The sequence below is a fragment of the Guillardia theta genome (genome assembly GCF_000315625.1).
Source record: "Guillardia theta CCMP2712 unplaced genomic scaffold GUITHscaffold_39, whole genome shotgun sequence".
NCBI classification, from domain to species: Eukaryota; class Cryptophyceae; order Pyrenomonadales; family Geminigeraceae; genus Guillardia; species Guillardia theta.
The window spans coordinates 40,105-58,317 of NW_005434635.1; the positions used below are offsets into that span (position 1 = coordinate 40,105).

General features: G+C 51.4%; 10 protein-coding genes across 10 annotated transcripts; 7 read left to right on the forward strand and 3 right to left on the reverse strand.

The window, feature by feature from the left end:
* The first annotated feature begins 300 nt into the window (after nt 1-300).
* GUITHDRAFT_152904 (hypothetical protein) lies at nt 301-1,341 on the forward strand. The gene is made up of 4 exons (XM_005831505.1): nt 301-341; nt 400-572; nt 679-808; nt 951-1,341. Exons 1-4 carry the CDS (start codon nt 309-311, stop codon nt 1,317-1,319), a joined length of 705 nt encoding a protein of 234 aa, XP_005831562.1. The 5' UTR covers nt 301-308; the 3' UTR covers nt 1,320-1,341.
* GUITHDRAFT_175483 (Qc-snare) lies at nt 990-2,974 on the forward strand (the record flags this gene model as incomplete). The annotated part of the gene is made up of 7 exons (XM_005831668.1): nt 990-1,272; nt 1,958-2,036; nt 2,088-2,153; nt 2,356-2,496; nt 2,579-2,684; nt 2,745-2,816; nt 2,867-2,974. The coding sequence occupies 7 exons, from the start codon at nt 990-992 to the stop codon at nt 2,972-2,974; spliced, it is 855 nt and encodes a 284-aa protein (XP_005831725.1).
* A 9-nt stretch (nt 2,975-2,983) lies between these two features.
* Nucleotides 2,984-3,815, reverse strand: GUITHDRAFT_152905 (hypothetical protein; the record flags this gene model as incomplete). The annotated part of the gene is made up of 4 exons (XM_005831506.1): nt 3,720-3,815; nt 3,570-3,662; nt 3,427-3,519; nt 2,984-3,376 (listed from the first exon to the last, which is right to left on the reverse strand). Coding segments are annotated over exons 1-4 (403 nt in total), but the record flags the coding sequence as incomplete, so codon positions are not given.
* A 1,875-nt stretch (nt 3,816-5,690) lies between these two features.
* GUITHDRAFT_109359 (hypothetical protein) lies at nt 5,691-8,701 on the forward strand (the record flags this gene model as incomplete). Its single annotated transcript, XM_005831507.1, has 20 exons — nt 5,691-5,728; nt 5,781-5,840; nt 6,108-6,200; nt 6,248-6,288; nt 6,376-6,436; nt 6,490-6,578; nt 6,627-6,665; nt 6,773-6,877; nt 6,928-7,008; nt 7,054-7,109; nt 7,206-7,306; nt 7,351-7,418; nt 7,641-7,675; nt 7,831-7,875; nt 8,151-8,201; nt 8,253-8,297; nt 8,407-8,472; nt 8,524-8,547; nt 8,597-8,656; nt 8,696-8,701. 20 exons carry the CDS (start codon nt 5,691-5,693, stop codon nt 8,699-8,701), a joined length of 1,164 nt encoding a protein of 387 aa, XP_005831564.1.
* A 282-nt stretch (nt 8,702-8,983) lies between these two features.
* Nucleotides 8,984-9,835, reverse strand: GUITHDRAFT_109360 (hypothetical protein; the record flags this gene model as incomplete). The annotated part of the gene is made up of 1 exon (XM_005831508.1): nt 8,984-9,835. One exon carries the CDS (start codon nt 9,833-9,835, stop codon nt 8,984-8,986), a length of 852 nt encoding a protein of 283 aa, XP_005831565.1.
* A 1,137-nt stretch (nt 9,836-10,972) lies between these two features.
* GUITHDRAFT_139533 (hypothetical protein) lies at nt 10,973-11,526 on the forward strand (the record flags this gene model as incomplete). Its single annotated transcript, XM_005831509.1, has 2 exons — nt 10,973-11,099; nt 11,162-11,526. The coding sequence occupies 2 exons, from the start codon at nt 10,973-10,975 to the stop codon at nt 11,524-11,526; spliced, it is 492 nt and encodes a 163-aa protein (XP_005831566.1).
* A 431-nt stretch (nt 11,527-11,957) lies between these two features.
* GUITHDRAFT_152906 (hypothetical protein) lies at nt 11,958-13,043 on the reverse strand. The gene is made up of 7 exons (XM_005831510.1): nt 12,828-13,043; nt 12,666-12,768; nt 12,549-12,599; nt 12,430-12,503; nt 12,333-12,378; nt 12,249-12,283; nt 11,958-12,166 (listed from the first exon to the last, which is right to left on the reverse strand). Exons 1-7 carry the CDS (start codon nt 13,031-13,033, stop codon nt 12,010-12,012), a joined length of 672 nt encoding a protein of 223 aa, XP_005831567.1. The 5' UTR covers nt 13,034-13,043; the 3' UTR covers nt 11,958-12,009.
* Nucleotides 13,044-13,569: 526 nt separating this feature from the next.
* Nucleotides 13,570-14,611, forward strand: GUITHDRAFT_152907 (hypothetical protein; the record flags this gene model as incomplete). The annotated part of the gene is made up of 6 exons (XM_005831511.1): nt 13,570-13,759; nt 13,814-13,973; nt 14,040-14,126; nt 14,176-14,285; nt 14,334-14,449; nt 14,502-14,611. Coding segments are annotated over exons 1-6 (634 nt in total), but the record flags the coding sequence as incomplete, so codon positions are not given.
* Nucleotides 14,612-14,866: 255 nt separating this feature from the next.
* On the forward strand, nt 14,867-16,003 carry GUITHDRAFT_152908 (hypothetical protein). The gene is made up of 7 exons (XM_005831512.1): nt 14,867-14,923; nt 14,980-15,057; nt 15,102-15,200; nt 15,247-15,324; nt 15,402-15,512; nt 15,564-15,689; nt 15,739-16,003. The coding sequence occupies exons 1-7, from the start codon at nt 14,897-14,899 to the stop codon at nt 15,892-15,894; spliced, it is 675 nt and encodes a 224-aa protein (XP_005831569.1). The 5' UTR covers nt 14,867-14,896; the 3' UTR covers nt 15,895-16,003.
* A 1,666-nt stretch (nt 16,004-17,669) lies between these two features.
* On the forward strand, nt 17,670-17,924 carry GUITHDRAFT_40281 (hypothetical protein; the record flags this gene model as incomplete). Its single annotated transcript, XM_005831513.1, has 1 exon — nt 17,670-17,924. A coding segment is annotated over one exon (255 nt), but the record flags the coding sequence as incomplete, so codon positions are not given.
* Nucleotides 17,925-18,213: the final 289 nt, after the last annotated feature.

An 18,213-nucleotide genomic window follows, 5' to 3' on the forward strand; every position in this document is an offset into this window, starting at 1 on the left:
ATCAGGAGATCGCTCTGGATGATAGGTATCGCGATTATGATGTCGCAACACAGCTCATCGCTCGTCACAACAAGAAGCTAGACAAGCCCTCAAAGTTCTACGATGTTCCTCTGTTTGGATATCTTCCCCCAAAGAAGGTTTCAGTCTCATGACCTGCCGTTGACGACTTGTAATCTGACATGTTTGTTGAAAAGTTGACCCTCAGGCTGCGAGGGTCCCCGAACGTGCAAGTGTGGGGCGAGTGGCACCTCTCCTCCATCAGCTCAGGATCAATAGAGGGGATGACCTTCAGTACTGTCTTCCACTACATGCGCGAACACGAGGAGATGGAGGATTACACGGTGAGCGCTGCACCCTCGCCTCCCACGGAGGTCTTACCAACACCTTCCTCTCCTCTAGTTTCTGCAAGCGGGCGGCGAATGGAACTTCACGCACGCAGACATTCGGGTGGGAGCAGGAGGGGCTCTGCTGACAAAGCAGCGGGCGCGAGCTCGACTCACTTGGTGTTGCGTCGGGGGGGTCGACGATGCAGACTTCAGGGCCATCAATGGTGTGGTTTCAATCGACTCCAGGTTCACCTTTTATACCCAGTCTCCTCTCCTCTCTCCTCTCCTTCGTCTACCTCCGTCCACTATTTCTCCGATCTCCTTGTGTCTTCTATTCTCACTCGTATCGCAGCGCCTGCCAAGCTCATGCAGTTGTACTGGAGTTGTGCGGACTGCAGAGCGGAACGGCTGTGTTTCTGACCCACTCAGGCACGTTCAAAGGCGAGAGCTGCCTCTTCCAGCACAACTACAACCATGTCCAGGTCAGCCTTCAACCTCCTTGTCCCTCGCTATCACTCCCTCCCCCCCCTCCTTCTCCCCCTTCTCCTCTCTGGGCTCCCCACTCCCTCCTTTCCCTCCTATCCCTTCTCTCCCTCCTCTCACTCCTTGGTTCTGCTCTGCTAGATCTTTGCCCATACCGCCGTATCTCTCACCAACTGCACCATGTGGAACCATTCCAGCACGCTGTGGGTCGGGCATGAGCTGTGCGACGAGGAGGCGATCATCCACCTTGACGGTGTTGCCGTCTTCGGTTCGCTATGGCGCAACGACTGGCGGCCGGCTATCTGTGACTTCAACAATGTCTTCGAGTACTCCAAGGCCGCACGCCCTGACAGGCCATACCCGCCTCAGAGGAAAGTCAGGACTGCCAGTGGTGCGGCCAGCAAGCCGAGGGCACCCACTGAGAGCGGCGGAGGACTGGGAGGATGCGGCAGTGGAGGATGTGGTAGTGGAGGATGCGGGGGCGGCGGCTGTGGGGGCGGTCTTGATTAGTGATGATGTAAAATTAGTTGCGAGAGATGGCCTGGCCCGGCGCCGCACCTCAACGGTGGCCCACTATGGGCTGTGCCGCGCGAGTGACCGTACTGTGGTGCTGTGGGGCAACCCGTTCTGTGGGGCTGCTGTGGGGCGGGCCCGGGCTGGGGGCGGGGGCTGGGGCGGGGCTGGGGGCGGGGCAGGGGGCGAGGGGGGGGGGAAGGGGGGGGCAGTGCAGGGGGGGCGGCACCTGAGTCATGGGAGGGGATGAGGGGCAAAACGGAAAATCAGTGAAGGACGTGGAGGCTGGTAGCAGTGAGCGGTAGGACGAGAACGAGGGAGAGAGAGAAGGAGAGAGGGAGAAGCTTGAGCCCGCTCTTAAGCTTTGAGAGGAGGGGGAAGAGAGAGAGAGAGAGAGAGACCTGAAGAAGCACTGACATAGAAGGATCGGGGCGTCGGGAGAGAGTGAAATTCGTTGGTGAATTCTGAGGGATTGGAGGCAGAAGGATATCGGGGCATGCGAGCTGGTGAGGTGATCGTCCCCCGACGAGCAGTCATTGACAATCCATAGGGTAAACGTCGTGATCGCTGTGGTCCTGGTATCATTCGGGGGAGACCGACAGGGCTGGAGAATATGGCATCGACTCAAGCAGCAGACCCATTCTTTAGCTTGAAGGCGGAAGTGGAAGCAGCAATCAATGACATCGTGGAAGGCTTACCGCAATTGACACCAAGGTGAATGTGCCGCTGTTAAGTGACCGAGGGGTTGACTGAGGCATGTTTCAGAGAGGTCACCGAGGCCATGGAGAGGATCAAATGGGACATAGAGATGATGGAGGACTCGATAGACAGGTGTCTCGAAGCACAATGATGACCTTGTTTGGTTCGCTGACTAGCAGCTCAGGGTAATGTCGAATCCTTCAAAGTTTGGGATTTCTGGCGATGAGATAGAAAGGAGGAGAATTTTCGTCAACAGCATGAAATCTAAACTGTCAAGCATTCAAAGTAATCTCTCGTGAGCTGCGCGTGTGCCTCCTCTGATCCTTGTCCCAAGGCAAAGATTCGGAGAGAAAATCGGCGAATGTAACCGGGAATGGTATTGCAAACTCAAGAAGTACGGCGTCCGATCAGAGAGAGGCGCTTCTCGGGAATCGAGACCAGGAGAAGTGACGAGCTTTTGCGTGTTTGCTCTCGTGTGAGATTTGGCGCAGGGCTAAACAACAAGCAGCTCTCGAGGAGGATAACGAGAATTTCATTGAGAACGAAAACCTTCGCAGAGCTCTCATCATGCGTGAACAAGATGAAAGCCTTGATGACTTGAGCCTCGCTGTCACGAGAATCGGGCAGATGGGACTGACGATTCATCATGAGCTGAAAGAGCAGGTGATTATCTCTCTTGTCCGATTCATTTCTCAGTCCTGTTGGTCGTTGATGGTTTGGTAGGAATCTTTGATTGACGATCTTCATGAACGGACAGACTATTCTGTGAACAACATGTCGGATGTGAACAAATTGGTATCGCAGCATGTTCGAAAGTGTCCGATGTTCTTTGAATACTGATGCAGGTCAGCGAAATGCTCCAGAATCGTCAAGGAAGAAATCAGCTGTGTCTGATCTGCATCCTCACGACTGCTCTTGTAGTTGTGACAACCTTGATTTTCCTATTACCATGACAAACAAATCCAAATGAAGAGTTTTATTGAGCACTATTTACCATTTTGGATCAGAGATGTCACATGCAATGAGCAAAGCAAATACATAACACCGACAAAAGAAGAGGATTCGGAAATTCCTCTTAACTTAACCCAGAGAAGAATCAGCTATTCGTCAAGACTAAGAGGCTTCTAGATCAGATATGACATGAGAAGCAAGATCTGGAATAATACACGACAAGGACAACATAGAGACACCATTCAGATGTCTCAATCTAGCTCAGGATTCGTCGAGATCATGGCACGTTTCGATGGCTGATTGTCTATCTGCATAGTAGAGACGCTGGAATCGCTATCTAGCGTATCTCTCCCACTTTCGACCGTATCGTAGTCAAGTCTCTTAGCAAAGCACAGCAACATGTCCTGATCTCTATGGTTAGTCCAACCATCTTCTTGGTCGTCTCTATCGTTACCTCACGCTTCAGTGCTCCCTTCCTAGACCTTAGGCGATCCATGTACTGATTCCATGTGCGATCGTCGAGCTCGCTTCCATTCGGTAAAATCAACTTCAACACAAAGTCAGCACAGAAACAAGTCAAAGGAAACGAGATCCTACCCGAACATGCTTCGGTTGTACCCCACTGCTTGTTCCTGCACCCCAATAATAATGCGATATAACATTCTGACTCAATTCTCTAAGCGTTTTCACCTGAAAGATGAACGTGAGCAACGAGATCTTCGATCAAGATGAAAAAGATGCACTCACATGAAATCGAACAATCCATTCATCATTAAACTGCACTCGGACGACGGCAGTCTCTTCAGCTGCAGACATACGTACTGCTGAATGAGAAGCTAACCTAAAATCCAAAGCGTCACCTTGTTTTTATGTGGAACAAGATTCATCTTTTTAAGCCGCAAAGAAGCGGTCGGGAAAATCCTGCAGTCCTCTGTCTCCCACTCAACTTATGCCTGACTTGAAGCTTGTATTCTCTTGCTCACGTTAGCACAATTCAAATTCAACTGATATTGAGATCTAAACTTCATACACCCATTTCTATCAGCTTTCAACGCGCAGAAACACATTCAAGAAAATCATACTCTACTTTTCTAAGTGTTATCAACAACGGGAAATTACAGTGCTCGCAAGAGAAGTCCTCCTGCACTATTTCATTTTCTTTCAAACGCAAGCATCAATGCAACCCATATCTGACTGAATATACAACAAATCAAATACACTTTCACTACATAACGAATCAAAACCAAAACACAGAAGAAAGTAGGTTCATGCACTCGTAATCTTGTTCGAGTGGAGAGGCAAGATATGGTTGTAGATGCAGAACAGAGCAAAAATTCTAGCACGTGCCCGTTGATCCATTGAACCGGAATCGTTAGCTCCACGCAAGAATGCGACTTGTACACCAAGGATAGGAGTGAAGTCATTTCCTTGATGCAAATAGACGTTTCTCTTATGATATCTCTTATGATATCTCTTTGTCATCCCAGTCTATCTTCTCACCCCTCCTCCCTTCCGTCCCTCCGTTCTTGCGTCCCCCTGGGGCCTCCAACTCTCCAACACACTGCCCCCAAGTCTATTCAAGATTTGTTTGTCATACACATTTTTCTTGAAATCTCTGCGCTACCATCACACATAAGCCATGGCTTCTCTCTCCCTTCGCCCTGCATTTCGCCTCGCGAGGCCAAGCCACCATGCCGCAGGGGGTTTTCCCACCCCACCCCACCTAGCATCATTCCGTCCCAGCTTCACCCCTTTTATGAACCACCCCACCACCAATATTCCCAGGGTTCTGATGGAGGAATGCCGGTAACTAATGTACCAGTACCCGTACTATTTGATTTACGTCCTCGGCGGGGGTGCTACTTCTAGCCCCCAGTCCCTACCCACCAGCACCATCGAAATCCATTCCTGTCCACCCGGTTCCTTCTGCCCCTGTCACCACCCTGGAATAACAACAACCCCCCTGTAGTCTGAAACTACCCTACCCATCTTACACAATATCCCTGTCTAGAACCTACCCTTCTGCTATACACCTTCTACTCTTTTGTTAAAGGAGGGGTAGAGAGGGTACAGGTCTTCAAAAGTTTTTCGCAGGGGGTCGTTTCTCATTGCTTAATGCCCCTTAAAATTTCAGATGTTTCAAATAAGCTTCATTATTTTCAAAGAGTAGCTGACCCACTCAGTACGGTCGGTCACAGCAAATGTTACGCCCACAGTCCACTACCCTACGGGTTACTAAAATAATCTTTAAGGTAAACAATTTATTGCAAAAAATGCTTTAGCTCTTGAAGAAAATGCGAGGAGGCCGAATAGTCTGAACTGCTGAGCAGTACGAAGTCGAAGAGCAGGCAGGAGGGGAGGGAGTAGAGAGAAGCTGGAGGCACAGGAATGGTCATAAGATCTCAATGTAGGCAAGAGCAGGACATGGAACAAAATGCTTACCGAAGCGACATGAATTTCTCAGGGGAGATACAACATGGCCAGAATGAAAGCGAAACGACTGCTGAAGCATGATGTAGTCGAATCGAAGTCAGACGGATGAGAGAGAGAGAGAGATAGAGGGAGGGAGGGAGGGAGGGAGGGAGGGAGGGAGGGACAAACGGACGGTGAGGGAAGAAGATGGAGAGGACCGAGCATTCCAAAGACGGCACTTCTGATTTCCTTGTTTGCGAAGAATGTTTCAGCAAGCGTCTTGCCTGGCGTTGCTTCTGGCAATCGATGCTTGCAACGCCTTCCAAGGCTCAACGCTGCACCTGGTTCGGCAATCTTTGAATCCTTGCATAGCCTAGTGTGACAGGATAGAAGCAGGGCCCCTCAACTGGGAGACGCGTCTCATTCTACTCTGGGAGGCTCGCTCTTAGCCAAAAGGTGATGGGAGATGAGAGGAGGGATACTTTTTCCTTCGCGTCCCTTCCACGTGTCGACCTCCCTACCTCCGATCCCTCCGATCCCTCCGATCCCTCCGATCCCTCCGATCCCTCCGATCCCTTCGATACCTCCGATCCTCTCTGCTCGTCTGATCTGCCATACAGCTAACGGGTGCAGCTCATCGAGGCGGGATGTTGAGCTCGCTCAGCTGCTCTCAAGCAACGGAGGGGAAGGGGAGCAACAAGCTGATGCTGGGACTTGTTTCAGGTCTCATGGCTGGAATGGCTTCTTTGGACTCAAAAGACTTTCAGGATTGCTTCTTGTCAACACAGTCTTCCAACCCCTTGCGCCATCCTTTGCGTAATTGCTGAAAAGTACGACATGAGGCTTGTTGACAAGGTGATCAGGCAAGATGTGAACCCCGTGAGCTCTACATCAAAGGCACAAGGTTGATCTCACAAGTGTTATCTTCAACTTGAACCTTAATCTTCATCTTTCAATGCCATTTCTCGGCTCCTGATGACAGAAGAAGCAGGCAGTTGCTCGAGTCAACATTGGTCGGCAACGCTCTTGGCCTCCACTGAGGATACAGGAGGGTGGGGATCATTGAGACGGGATAGGGAGATGGGTTGACTTGCAATTTCATCAGGGGTTTTGCCGACTTGCCTCCCTGCCTTCCATGGTCTAGCGGCCCTTGTGTGTCAGTGAACGGACCGTGCTTTGCGGACGAGAAGACAGGTCGGAGATGTCTGTCATGTCAGAGAGATTGACTGTGAGGCCTGCAAGGTTGCGGGAAGTCGTTCAAGGAATGTGCTGAGAACAAGGGTAAGCAGCCTTAGAGGAGGGTGTTATGGTGGCAATTGTGAGCGGAGGAAGGGGACAGTTATGGAGGAGGAATCGATGGGGTGGGAGATGATTTTTCTTGTCTCTAGATTGTCAGAAGGGCTTGTCATGCCTTGCTCGATGCAAGGGAGAGCCAACGTGCTCGACGGGTTGCTTCGCGGCGTTTGCTGATGACAGCATGACAAACTTCCTCGGTGACGGGTCGGAGGATGCGCAAGAGCAGGAGGGTGACTATGTTGGACAGGATGTGCTCTTGAGGACAAGGAGTGCATCAACTTCCCCAAGGATCCGAAGCTTCTTGGCTGGCTGGACGACGGAGCAGCAGGTGAGGGAGGTGAGGGGGCAGCGGAAGGCGCTGACGATTGAGCAGCTCCCAAGAAAGTCGCGAACTTTGACATCAACTCCTTGAAAGGAGACTGGATCAAGGTATGAAAATAGGAGGAGGACGTGGCGAGGGGCTGGCAAGGGGGGAGGGGAAGTGGGTGACGCGGTTGAGGTTGTTGTGTGCCTGTGTTTGTGTAGAAGAAATGGGATGGCAGAGAATGCGACGGTCATCTGCTGCTGCAGGTGCTTGGGCTTGACGACCGCTACGATTGCTTCGAGTGCCAACAGAATCGCTTCAGGTGAGGGAGAAGGAGAGGGATTCGGAAGCACTGAGTAGGGGCAGAGAGGAGAACGGTCAATGGCGAATGGACACGACGTTCCGCCTCCCTCGAGCTCGGGGAATGAGCAAAGGTAAACGTAAAGGGCAAGACGTTTCCCCTGACATCTGCTGTCTCTTTCGTTCTCTGTGCCCCTGTGTCCATCCATGAAAAGTCTCTGTTGAGAAACCCCTGGCACCCAACACTTTCAAGTGGGAGGCATCAACTCAGGTACCGCCTCGTCGCCCTCGCCCTCTCTGTTCTTCTTCCGTCTGAAGCTCCTCTTATCTTGTTCTGACAAATGTCAAGACCCCAGACTCCAACTACCTGCAAAACGATTTGACGGAAGAGGTTCGTTGCTTGTGTGTGTTTCTTTTCTCTCTTCCACTGCCCTGCCCAGCCCTTGTCCCTGCCCTGCCCTGCCCTGCCCTTGTCCCTGCCCTGCCCTGCCCTATCATCGGCCTGTTTCTTCAGATCCGTCCTTCACAAGTGACCAGTCACTGCAGGTCTTTGTCGACAGCAAGGACGCCCGTCCAAGCATGCACACAACTGTGCGTGCGAGAGTTCAGCCAAACCCTCCGTTGCCTTTGTGCCCTCAATATTTCTTATGAGCACCTTCTCAGCTGTTCCTCCCTTGCCTTGATGTTACCTTCTTCTTTTCCTTCCATTTTGCCTTCTTCCCAGTCTCACTCTCCAGCTTCCGTACATCTGTTTCCTCAGATTTCCTACCTGTCCTTGCCCTCCCTTCTCTCCCTTCTCTCCCTTCTCTCCCTTCTCTCCTGTTCCCTCCCGCTCGCAATCCCTCTTTCCTCATCGCCCCCTTCAGGGCAAGACGTTTGGCCTCACCTTCTGGGAGAACTACTACATCGTCGGGCAGGTATGTTGTGGCTCTTCCCTTTGCTGCTCTCGACCTGAGCGCTGTGAGCAGGGGAAGGACTGGCAGTTTGTCAGATACGTTGGGCACACCTTGCAGGTCCTCTTGCTGTTCCTCGTTACCTTCCCCTTGCATCTCAACTCTCTTATTGCTCTTACCCCTTGCCGTTCCTCCTCAGGCATATATGCTTACTGATTGACTGCATTAGGGCGGCTATAAGGGAGCTTTTGTTCTCTCCCGCACGCCGGAACTGTCTGCAAGCGCTCTGGAGGAGGTTTTGACCCTCTTTTGCTCTTGTGCGGGCTGAAGTGTCTCCGTTTGGCAGGTGAAGGCTGTAGCAACCGAGCAGGTCAGCTAGGAATATGCTGTAAGCTGTGCCATGTGACATGTACGAACAGGGGCTGGACCTCTCAGGTTTCTGTCGGATCAAGAACAAGGCTTGCGGAACAAGGCAGTTTGTGAGGGGAGAGAAGGGGAGGGGATGACGTGATGGGTAGGACTGATGCTATGGCGGTCAATGACCTGGACGACTACCTCGGTGATGCGAACAAGCACGTGGAGGTCTTTCATCTGTATATCATTCTATTTAATATCATCACGTACATGTTTTACAGTTCATGTTTGGCCGTCAAGAGAAGTTCAAGCCTTGAGGCGAAAAAAAGGAGCTCCATCTCCCCCATCGATGATAATTGTGTATATCTTGACTTACATCAAAGAGATAGCACGCATGTTGAGCGAGTAAAGACTCTTAGCCTGCCCGGGTGTGTTGAGTTTGCTTGCAATGATCAGCGATCTTCCAGCTCGAGACTCCCGTCCAGCTCCATGATCGCGTCTAGCCCATCATAGTCGAATTGACTGCAAGAGAGCTCAGCGTCATACTCGCTCGCCGAGCTCGAGAACTCCTCGCACGAGAGCAGTTGCATGTCGCCAGTGCTAATGTCTGAATCCAAGGAGCCGACGCAAGCATTCTTCCTCTTGCCTGACTTGAGCCATTCTGACGGGTTGGGCCCGTGTAGATAGGCGACTATGCTAGAGAATTCTTCGCAGTGAGGGCTACTGACCGAGCAAGAGCTCCTGGTGCTATCATGCTGGAGCGAGTCTTCGTTGCAGCTCTCAAGGTCGTTGTCACACTCGAGCACCACGCCGACACTGTCGCTGATGTCTAGCTCTACCTTTTCGGAGATGAAGTCCACTTCCTCCGTCTTTAGCACCACTTGCTCTTGCTTCTCCGTCGCTGGATGCTTGCTCTCCTTGCAGACCTCGGAAGGCTTGGCTTGATTGGTTTCCTTGCTCTTCAGAAGCGGATTCTCTGGTCTTTGACGGGAGTATGGCCATCGAACAACACCAACGCGCCTGCATGCATTCTTCATGGCGGTAAGGGAGATGCCCAGGTGAGACGCAGCTTCCACTTGTCGCATGTAGAAAAGAGCCTTAATGTCGTTGAGGCTCAGACTGAGGGACTTGGGACTAGACCTCTGAGATTCTCCCTTCTTCCTCCTTGGGAACACAAACGCCCGTGCGGGTCCTGCATTGAAAGACTTTCCTTTCTTTGTGACGTTTCCTCGGAAACTCCCCGGCTCATGCACGGTGGAGATGAGGAGATTTCTGAACGAGCAGTTGTTTCGTGGAGGAGCCATTCCTGTTTCTTTGTCAGGTGGACTTGTTCGATGGGATTGGGAGTGTCTTCGAAAGCAGGTGGATCGAGTTGCTAGTGCCTCCGATACAAACTGCTGCTTTCCTCGCTGCTCCTCTTGCTTTCTACCCTCTGTTCTAATATTATAGGTCTAATCGATTCTGTTCCTCGCTCCATGGGACTGATAACAAAAAGATTTATACATAAAACTATTGTTATTTTAAAACCTCACCTTGGCCCTTATTATCTTAAAAGTTCCACCCCTACCGTCTCGTTTTTTGACTGTCTAGTAGGGACCCTACCCACACATTACCATCATTTTCTGTGACAATTTAACCCCCAGTATTCCTTTGTATGCTACCCCTACCCCCGAATGAGCGTGAAACGGCATATCCTCGTACACCGTCATGTCGTGATGACATCGCAAAATTACAAGTTGTACCAGCCTGAAAGTGTTGGGAGGTCATCAGGGGTGGGGTAGAGGTTGAAACGTTCTCTTTCTACGGGTGGGTGGTAGACATGTGTGTAACGTGACCAAACTGGTCGTTGTGATCTTGCAGCTGAACTCGTGTCTGTGTTTCCTAAATTAATTTACGTCAAAGTCAAAAAGACTTTTTTTCGTTATATATGTATACCCGGGGGTCTCATCATAGTGCGCAACAAACAAAACGTTGTGTTTCAATAATCTTTTATGCTGCATGTAGGGTCTCGTGTTCGTGTCCTTATCTGAAGATATCTTTTTTTATCAAAAACCCTTTTACTTCCATGCAAATAAAAAATCCCACCCACCTCACCGTACCCCACCCACCCCTGCACCAAGATCCCCTGCCGTCAGGGATTTTCCATGGACAAAACACCCCCACCCCTCACAACAAGGGAAAAAGTGACGGTCAAATATAGGTACGTAAGAATGCGACGAACAACCCCTACCCCACCATTGTGAACTTCCCAGCTCTTTCCGTAGGTTGACCTTGTTAAGCCAGGGCCCCGGGGTGGGGGGCGCTGGGGCCGGGGGACTGTTTTGCCCGACTACGCCTACGACCACTACTCCGGTCCTTGGGTCGCATCCGGTACAATGACGTTACAATCGTTTCCTATATTACGGTTAAACCGTTACTTGATCACGGAAGGTCACTCTGGAATGGCGCGGACGCTGGTTGTGCGTGCAGCGGGCGCTGCGATTCTTGGGGCCTTAGTGTGCCTCATTGCCTTGGAGAGAGCCGGAGAAGCAAACACCTTTGCCCTTGCCGATGCTGATGGCCTCACGGGTAAGGATGACATTGTGGCTCCGTTGATTCATTCTTGCAATGAGTAATCTTTTCCTTTGCAGTCCGAGAACCCAACGGGGATGAGATTGAGATGAACCATCCTGGATGGCAGCAGTGGATCGATAACGTCAAAGAGTCAGGTGCTGACAGGGAGCTGCGGATGTACGAGGTTCAGGATGGAGAGTTGACAGTGAGGGAGCCCAATGGAGACGTGATTGAGATGAATCATCCAGGATGGAAGGATTGGATCAGCCATGTTGAAGACTCTGGTGCAGACAGGGAGCTTGGAATACACGAAGTGCAGAAGGGAGACGTGACGGTGCGGGAGCCCAACGGGGACATGATAGATATGGACGCCCCTGGATGGAAGGGGTGGATACGTGGGATGGAGGGATCGACCGAGAATAGCGCACTTCCAGACAATTGAAGACAGGCTATTGGACTAGCTATGCAAGCACAAGGCTGAAATCAGATTTCCCTTCAGGAAATGATCGTAACTCTTCGAGTTGACCTCGTTCTAAGCTCCGAACCCCTCTTCAGAAACTGATAACGTCTGACTGTAAAGACTGACCACATGCAGTGGATACCGGAGGTAATCTGATGGTGGTGTGTGCGACTGTGGAACCTGCAAAATCCAGCATTGCATATTGTTTCTTAAATCACATGAATTCAATTTGTACAAACAACTACAGTATGAACTCAATTTGTATAAACGATGATCTTGAATCCGATTACGGTGTCTAAGATGCAGTGTCGATCTCGTCCAAGATGCAGTGTCGATCACGATAGCTAGCGCCTCCGTGCAACTTTTGCATTCGAACTCTTCAAGTTCGAAATATGGACATGCAGATTTCACCTCATTTGCATTTTACTGCAAGCCCCTTATCAATTATTTCTGAATCTTGAAAACTCATCGCTTCCATTCATCCACCGGCGTTTTCAATGGAAGGTCAGGTGAGCTTGACGCAGTTTCCTCTGTGGCACTTGACCTTTGTATTGTCGTTGTAGATCTTGGCACGCTCTGATCAGTCCTTCGGACAGTAATTCTTACATCGTCGTATCCATATCTGCGCACATACTATTTAGTCAGGCATGTAATGCACAACTTCTCAGAAAATCGACACTGGGGCGAGAAGACGAAAAATTCACCTCCCCGAGTTACTCTTTATCGCCGCCATCACATTCTGAGACACAGTATCTCAGCAATTTTCAAGCATTGCACTGAGGCGGCACCTCAAAATCCATGGAACCGCACGGAATCATCGTTCGCTTCCAGTTGCTGAACAGGGGACATTAGATTTCCTAGACTATGCCGTGAGAGCAGTTGTACGTGTTTGCAGCTCCACCGATCCCAATGATGGGCTTCGTTGTTGAGTCAAGTATGACTGCAGACGTTGCGACAAGCTGGAATCAGGCTCACAACTATGCTATCAAGTCACGTACACTTGCCTTGTCCCCAACCAGGATCTGACCATTCCGATCGGCGTTCCCACCAGACAGCTGACGATTGATTTAGTGTTGTGACAACATGCCCGACGTTAGGAGAACACGAGAACTCCTTCTTACAATCTCTTTGACAAACAAGCCCTTTGGCTGTCCTGCTTCGATCTCCTCGAACACGATACCAAGAGGAGTCTTCAATGTAACAGTGACATCTGCACGAAGAGTTCTGGAGCAAACAAGAAAAAGTCATTCCACGACGAGCCCGACGAAGAGCAACTTGAGAACCTCCATATCCCCAACCTCCTCAACGAACGTGTGCTCGAGGCTTCTCGTGCAAGGTGAAACTTCGGGGATACGGAAAATCCTTGGGAGGGAGCGCAGATCCAGGACAGGAAGAGGAGAGAAAGCGTGAAAAAATTCTGTGAGAGGAGAAGAGGAGATAAGCTTGCTAGAACCCCGCCTCGCACGCCTCGTCTATGTTCTTTGCGCATTTCCCGGTCCGACAGTCCGGTTTATATCTGGGTTTATATCAAGATCATTGGATGGTCCACCAACTTTACTGGTTAACACAAATTAAACCGGTCAGCCGGTTTTCGCGGCATTTCTGAGCAACCTGTGTCGTCGCAGGCAAAGATTTTATGGCTACGGCGTGAAGAAGTGAAGGCGCTGGAGTAGGAGGAGAAGAAGAAGCTGGAGGAAGAGGAGATGTGAGATCAGGAGAACCAGATGAGGAAAGATGAGACTCACGCGACAGACTTAGAGGGGGGTTTTCAATCGAGATTATGCCTCTTGACCACTGCGCTGCTTCGTTCCTGCAATGTCTCCCCGGTTCTTGCTCTCTTCTACTGAAATATTTCGATGGAATATGCTTAATCTACATTGTCTACGACTTCATCTGTTGTAACCCCCAGTTTACCCTTGTTTCTTTTGTCAATCACTTCGATTTCCCCCGCATTCTCCTTCCGTCAGCCCTTCTAACTTCAGTTACCTAATTGAGCAGGCTGATGTATAACAACACACCAAAAGCGAGATATTGCTGAAACGATTTGTCGAACGTTTCATACCCTCGAGTCCATCGATCCACATCAACGACTGAATGCATGGGAGATAAGGACAGCTCCCAGATCGATATCCTGAAGAAGGCCCTGAAGACCCAGCGAACAGAAGCGTTGAGCCGGGAGCAGGAGCTCCAGAAACAACTCTCAGGGCTATGGCAGGTCAACATCTTGCATGCTAGTGCTCGATCATGTGCATGATGGTTGGAACCGCAGAGAGCGGACAAGGAGAGGAAGATGCTGATGAGCCAAGTGACGCAGCTCAAGAACGAGCTGAAAGCTTCCTCGCCCAAGACTTTGTTCAATGATGTCACTTCTCGGCTTTCTGAGCTGAAAGCCACTGTCAGCAACATAAGAGATGGATCCCCACTCTCCGGTAAAGTCTCCTCCCATTTCTCCCCCAATGACTCTCTCAATTCTTTGCTGATGACATCATCTGCAGAAAAGGGCCTGTGGTCCTTCGATTCGGATGGAGAGCCCCTGAGTGAAGAGCAAAGGTCTGAAGGAGCAGCGTACTCTTATGGCTCAGGTGGAGCCTTGGAATATCGATATGAGGCGATACTGAGTAGGTAGAGAAGATGCAGTCGGAATGGGAGAAGGCGAAGCCAAGTATCGCATCAAAGGTCTGGAGGCGAAAGTTGCGGCGCAGCAGGATGAGATAAGGGAGCTGCGAGCACTGCTGACAGAAGTTTGCTCTTATGGTTTGCAAGATGTTTGGATTGAATCTGCATGACAGAGAGATACCGCTGTGTCCAAGCTACAGCAGAGGAATGGATTGCTATCAGCAACGCTAGAAGAGAAGGAGAACGAAATCGCTGCCTTGGAGTCAAGACTGAACAAGCTTAAGAGACGGTGGTGCAGTTCTCGTCCGGATGTCGCTTCTCACGTAGATTCTCTTTGGCAGGCTGACCGAGTCAGACTCGTTCGCCCCTCGCGCTTGGGTTGTGAAGGAGGCAGTAAAGGGAGGGTACGGACTGGAAGCTGCCGGATTAATCTCCTCACCCGCCTCCTTGAACGAGAACTGGGTTGATGTTGGAGCATTTCTAGCGTTTGGACTCTCCTGAGAGCTTGACAGGCTGAGTCGGAGGATGTTGCCATGATCCCAGCGCACGAAGAATTCGTCGCAAAGATGAAAGACAAGTCAGCCGCACCGCTGCTGGGGATGGTGGAAAGCTTCATCAAAGCCTTCATCAATAAGAATCCAAAGGCAACCTAGACAGCGCTTCAAGGCACCAGAGTGACGTGAGTACTACTTTGCAGATGACCGACTTTGGTATGGTGCATAACTTTCTTGGCGCGATGGAAAACCCGTTCAAGACCCACAAGGTCGAGAGTCTGAGGTGTGTTAGTAAGAAAGGTGTTCTGACGAATCCCATCAACAGCTCTGGAAAGGTGCTGACGATGAAGACGTACAAGAAACCCTGGACGCGCTGGAAGCCTACATCCTTGGAGATGAACAGGTAGGGGACTCCTGCTGCTTTGAGCGCGTAAGGGGGGGGTGCAGGTCTTCAACTCCATTTTCAAGAATGTCGGGGAGCCGTGGGAGAGGCGCGATCACAACCTCTCCAAGAGGATGTTCTGTCTGCAGTTTGTCAAGGCCGAGGTCTGTGCTTGCGTTTGGTTGACAGTTGAGGTGATGACGTTTGAAGAACCTGGACATCAAGAAGATCCATCAGAACCATCCGGCTCTCACTTTGGCGAGAAAGATGATTCATCAGATTGATGAGGTACTCTTGTCTTGCCGGTGCAAGAAGTGATCTTACTCTCCTCCTCTCTTCCTCTCCTCTTGTGCCATCCTGTGCAGGTTCGCGCTCCGCAAGAGAAGATTGAGTGCGTATTCAGAGCAGCGAGGATCATTTACAGGATGTTGAATGAGACGAGCGGGGAGTCCGCATCTGCAGATGACTTCCTTCCGGTGCTCTCCCCCCACCACCATCCCAGCAGTTTCCGCTGATCCTCTCCTCAGATTCTCATCTTCGTCGTTCTCCGATCGCAAGCCTCCCGTCTCTACAGCTCCTTGGATTACATGGCCCAGTTCCGCAGGCCTTCAAGGCTCTCTGGCGAGCGCCACTACTACCTTGTTCAGCTGCAGGTGAGTGTTTCAACTCTCCTGCCCCCAGCTCGGTGAGAGCTGCTTGTAGACTGCCGTGGCCTTCATCGATCACATGGACGCGGCATCGATCACGATTAACCCGGAGGAGTTCGAGGTCAAGTACAAGAGCAGGGAGCGGGAGTGGGAGGAGAGGGGAGGGCAAGTCACCATCGTCAGTGAGAGTGTCTCCGATCCACGGGCTTGAGGCGGCTGCCAGAAACCGGCGGAGCCCAGTGGCCTAGGCTACCGTACACTGGCCGCGCGTCACCTCCAACTCGGGCAGAACTTAGTCACCTGTCGGGCCCGGGGCCAGCGGCGGCCGCTCGACGGTCCGAGATGGGTTCATCCGGCGGGCCGTCGACAACAGTGGAGGCTGCGCCACCGGCCACCGTGTCCGATCATCAAGTCACGAGTCGGCCGGCCGCGGCGGCCGGCGCAGCGGCCGCGCTGGCAGTGTGCCAGGCTCAGCGGCTGCTCACTGAAAGTTTGGCACTGAATAAAGATGGACTCCCGACTCAGTCCAAACGTCACGGCGTGGCGCGGCTAGCCCGGTACCCTCAAGTTGTGACCCGGCCCTGCCAGACTCTGACTCGGCTGCCGCACTGGGCCACTGAGTCACCGTCACACTGTATGAGAGCTTCGGCCACAGTACCGGAGAACTTGGACTCTGAATGAAGCCGGAGTATTAAAACTCTCTCGCTAACTTGTTAGGCTCCCGGAGCCCGAGACGCGGGCCGGGCAGCCGCCTGCGGCCGCGGTCACCGCTTTCCGGGCCGGGCACTCCGACTCAGGCCGCTTACGGTAAGTTGGTCAACGTAGACCTCATCCCCGCTTCTGCCCTTTGCTCACTTTTTTGTGAAACGGTTATGAAACAGTACGAAAAGGTAGGGTAGTCGACGTTCCAAAATGAAATTTCAGGGTAGGGTTGTCTCTATACCCTCCATTTGATTGAAAATATGTGTTAAATGGAGGGGTACATTTGAGTTGGTGAGGGGTGGGGTGTCATCGTTCCCTTGATCTCCTCGAGGTAGGTTGCATATTTGAACAAATTTTCTTTTTTATTTTTTTGTGCTGCATTCGATCAAGGGAGGTGGGGGTACTCAGTATGGCACAGGCTGAGGGGGTGGCCTCAGAACAATTAAAGGCTAACCCACCCTAGACCCTAGTATATGATGGCATGTAGGGGGTTAATCATATTCCCGAGGGGTAGGAGTTGAAGTGGGGTCTTGTAAGATCATTCGAGGTAGGGTAGTATACCCCTACCCATTTATTACCTCGACACTGGTGGAAAAATAAGGGTGTGGAAAAACATGAATATTGCAATTCAGATACCCCAGCGCAATCCTTGAAATGAAGGGGTTCCCCTATAACCCCCTACCCCTTTTCTTCCTTCATATTCAGGGGTGCTTGTACCTTTAATAGTTAGGTAAATTTTCTCGGGTTGTCGTTCTTTCTTGTTCTACCGCCGCCCTTATGCAGCCGCACGCGCAAGCAGAGGCCGCCGCTTCCATGTCCTCCCCCCCGGAGCGGCCCCCCTCCTCCTCCCTTTTCTCTTACCCATCTCAACATTCTCTCCTGATCCCTGTGTCCATACCCCACAGCCCCTTGGCTAGACCAGGAGGCAGCGCGTTACGGAGACGATGCGCTCGCATGCTAGTTGCAATGGCCTCCTCGCTCCTCCTGCTCCCGACCGCGCTATCTTCAGCTCCTTTGCCATGCTTCATGCAGAGCAAATCTCCTCTTCTCAGCTTGATGCAGTTTGACTCCTGCCTGTCTTTCGCCTCCAAAGCCGAGACTCTCACGCTTCGCGGTGGTGGGAACAATGGCGTGAGGGTCAGTCGGAATGGCGCGAGCATGAGCTTCGTTGCAAACAATGGCGCGAAGTCCGAGAAAGCTGGCAAAGGCTCAGATCCTGCAGTGATCAGTGCTGATGAGGCTGGTAAGAAGAATGTAACCCTCAATGTTGATATGCACAAGATAGAAGCGCTCAGGAAACTGGGCGCTTCCCTGCGCATCGGAGGCCCTGGAACAAGTCGCAGGAAGTTCAAGAATGTGCGCGCTATGAGCGACAAGGCCGAGGACGCGATGTTCCAGGGAACTCTCAGGAAGCTGGGTATCAACCAAGTTCCTGATATTAAGGAAGTTCAGTTTGTCAAGGAAGACGGAACTTGCATGGTGTTTTCAAACCCGCGCGTGCTTGCTAACATCGGCAGCAACACTTTTGTGTGCCAGGGAGGATACGAGACTGTAAGACCGCAAGGCCTTCCTGACGAGATCGCAAAGATAATCGAGAAGAACGGGATTGATGTCGAACGGCTCCGTAAGATTGCCAACAATGCAATCAGCTCCAAGTTGCACCCAGCAGAAGAGTCAGCGTCTATGAACCAAACAATTGCCGGGGAAGGGGTTCAGGATGCACATGTTGATACGAAGAAAGATGAAGAGCAAGACAAAGATGGAGATACTGCGAATGAGCAGCAAGAAGCCGCCGCCAGTCCGGCTGGTGCTGCGGAAGAGAACAACG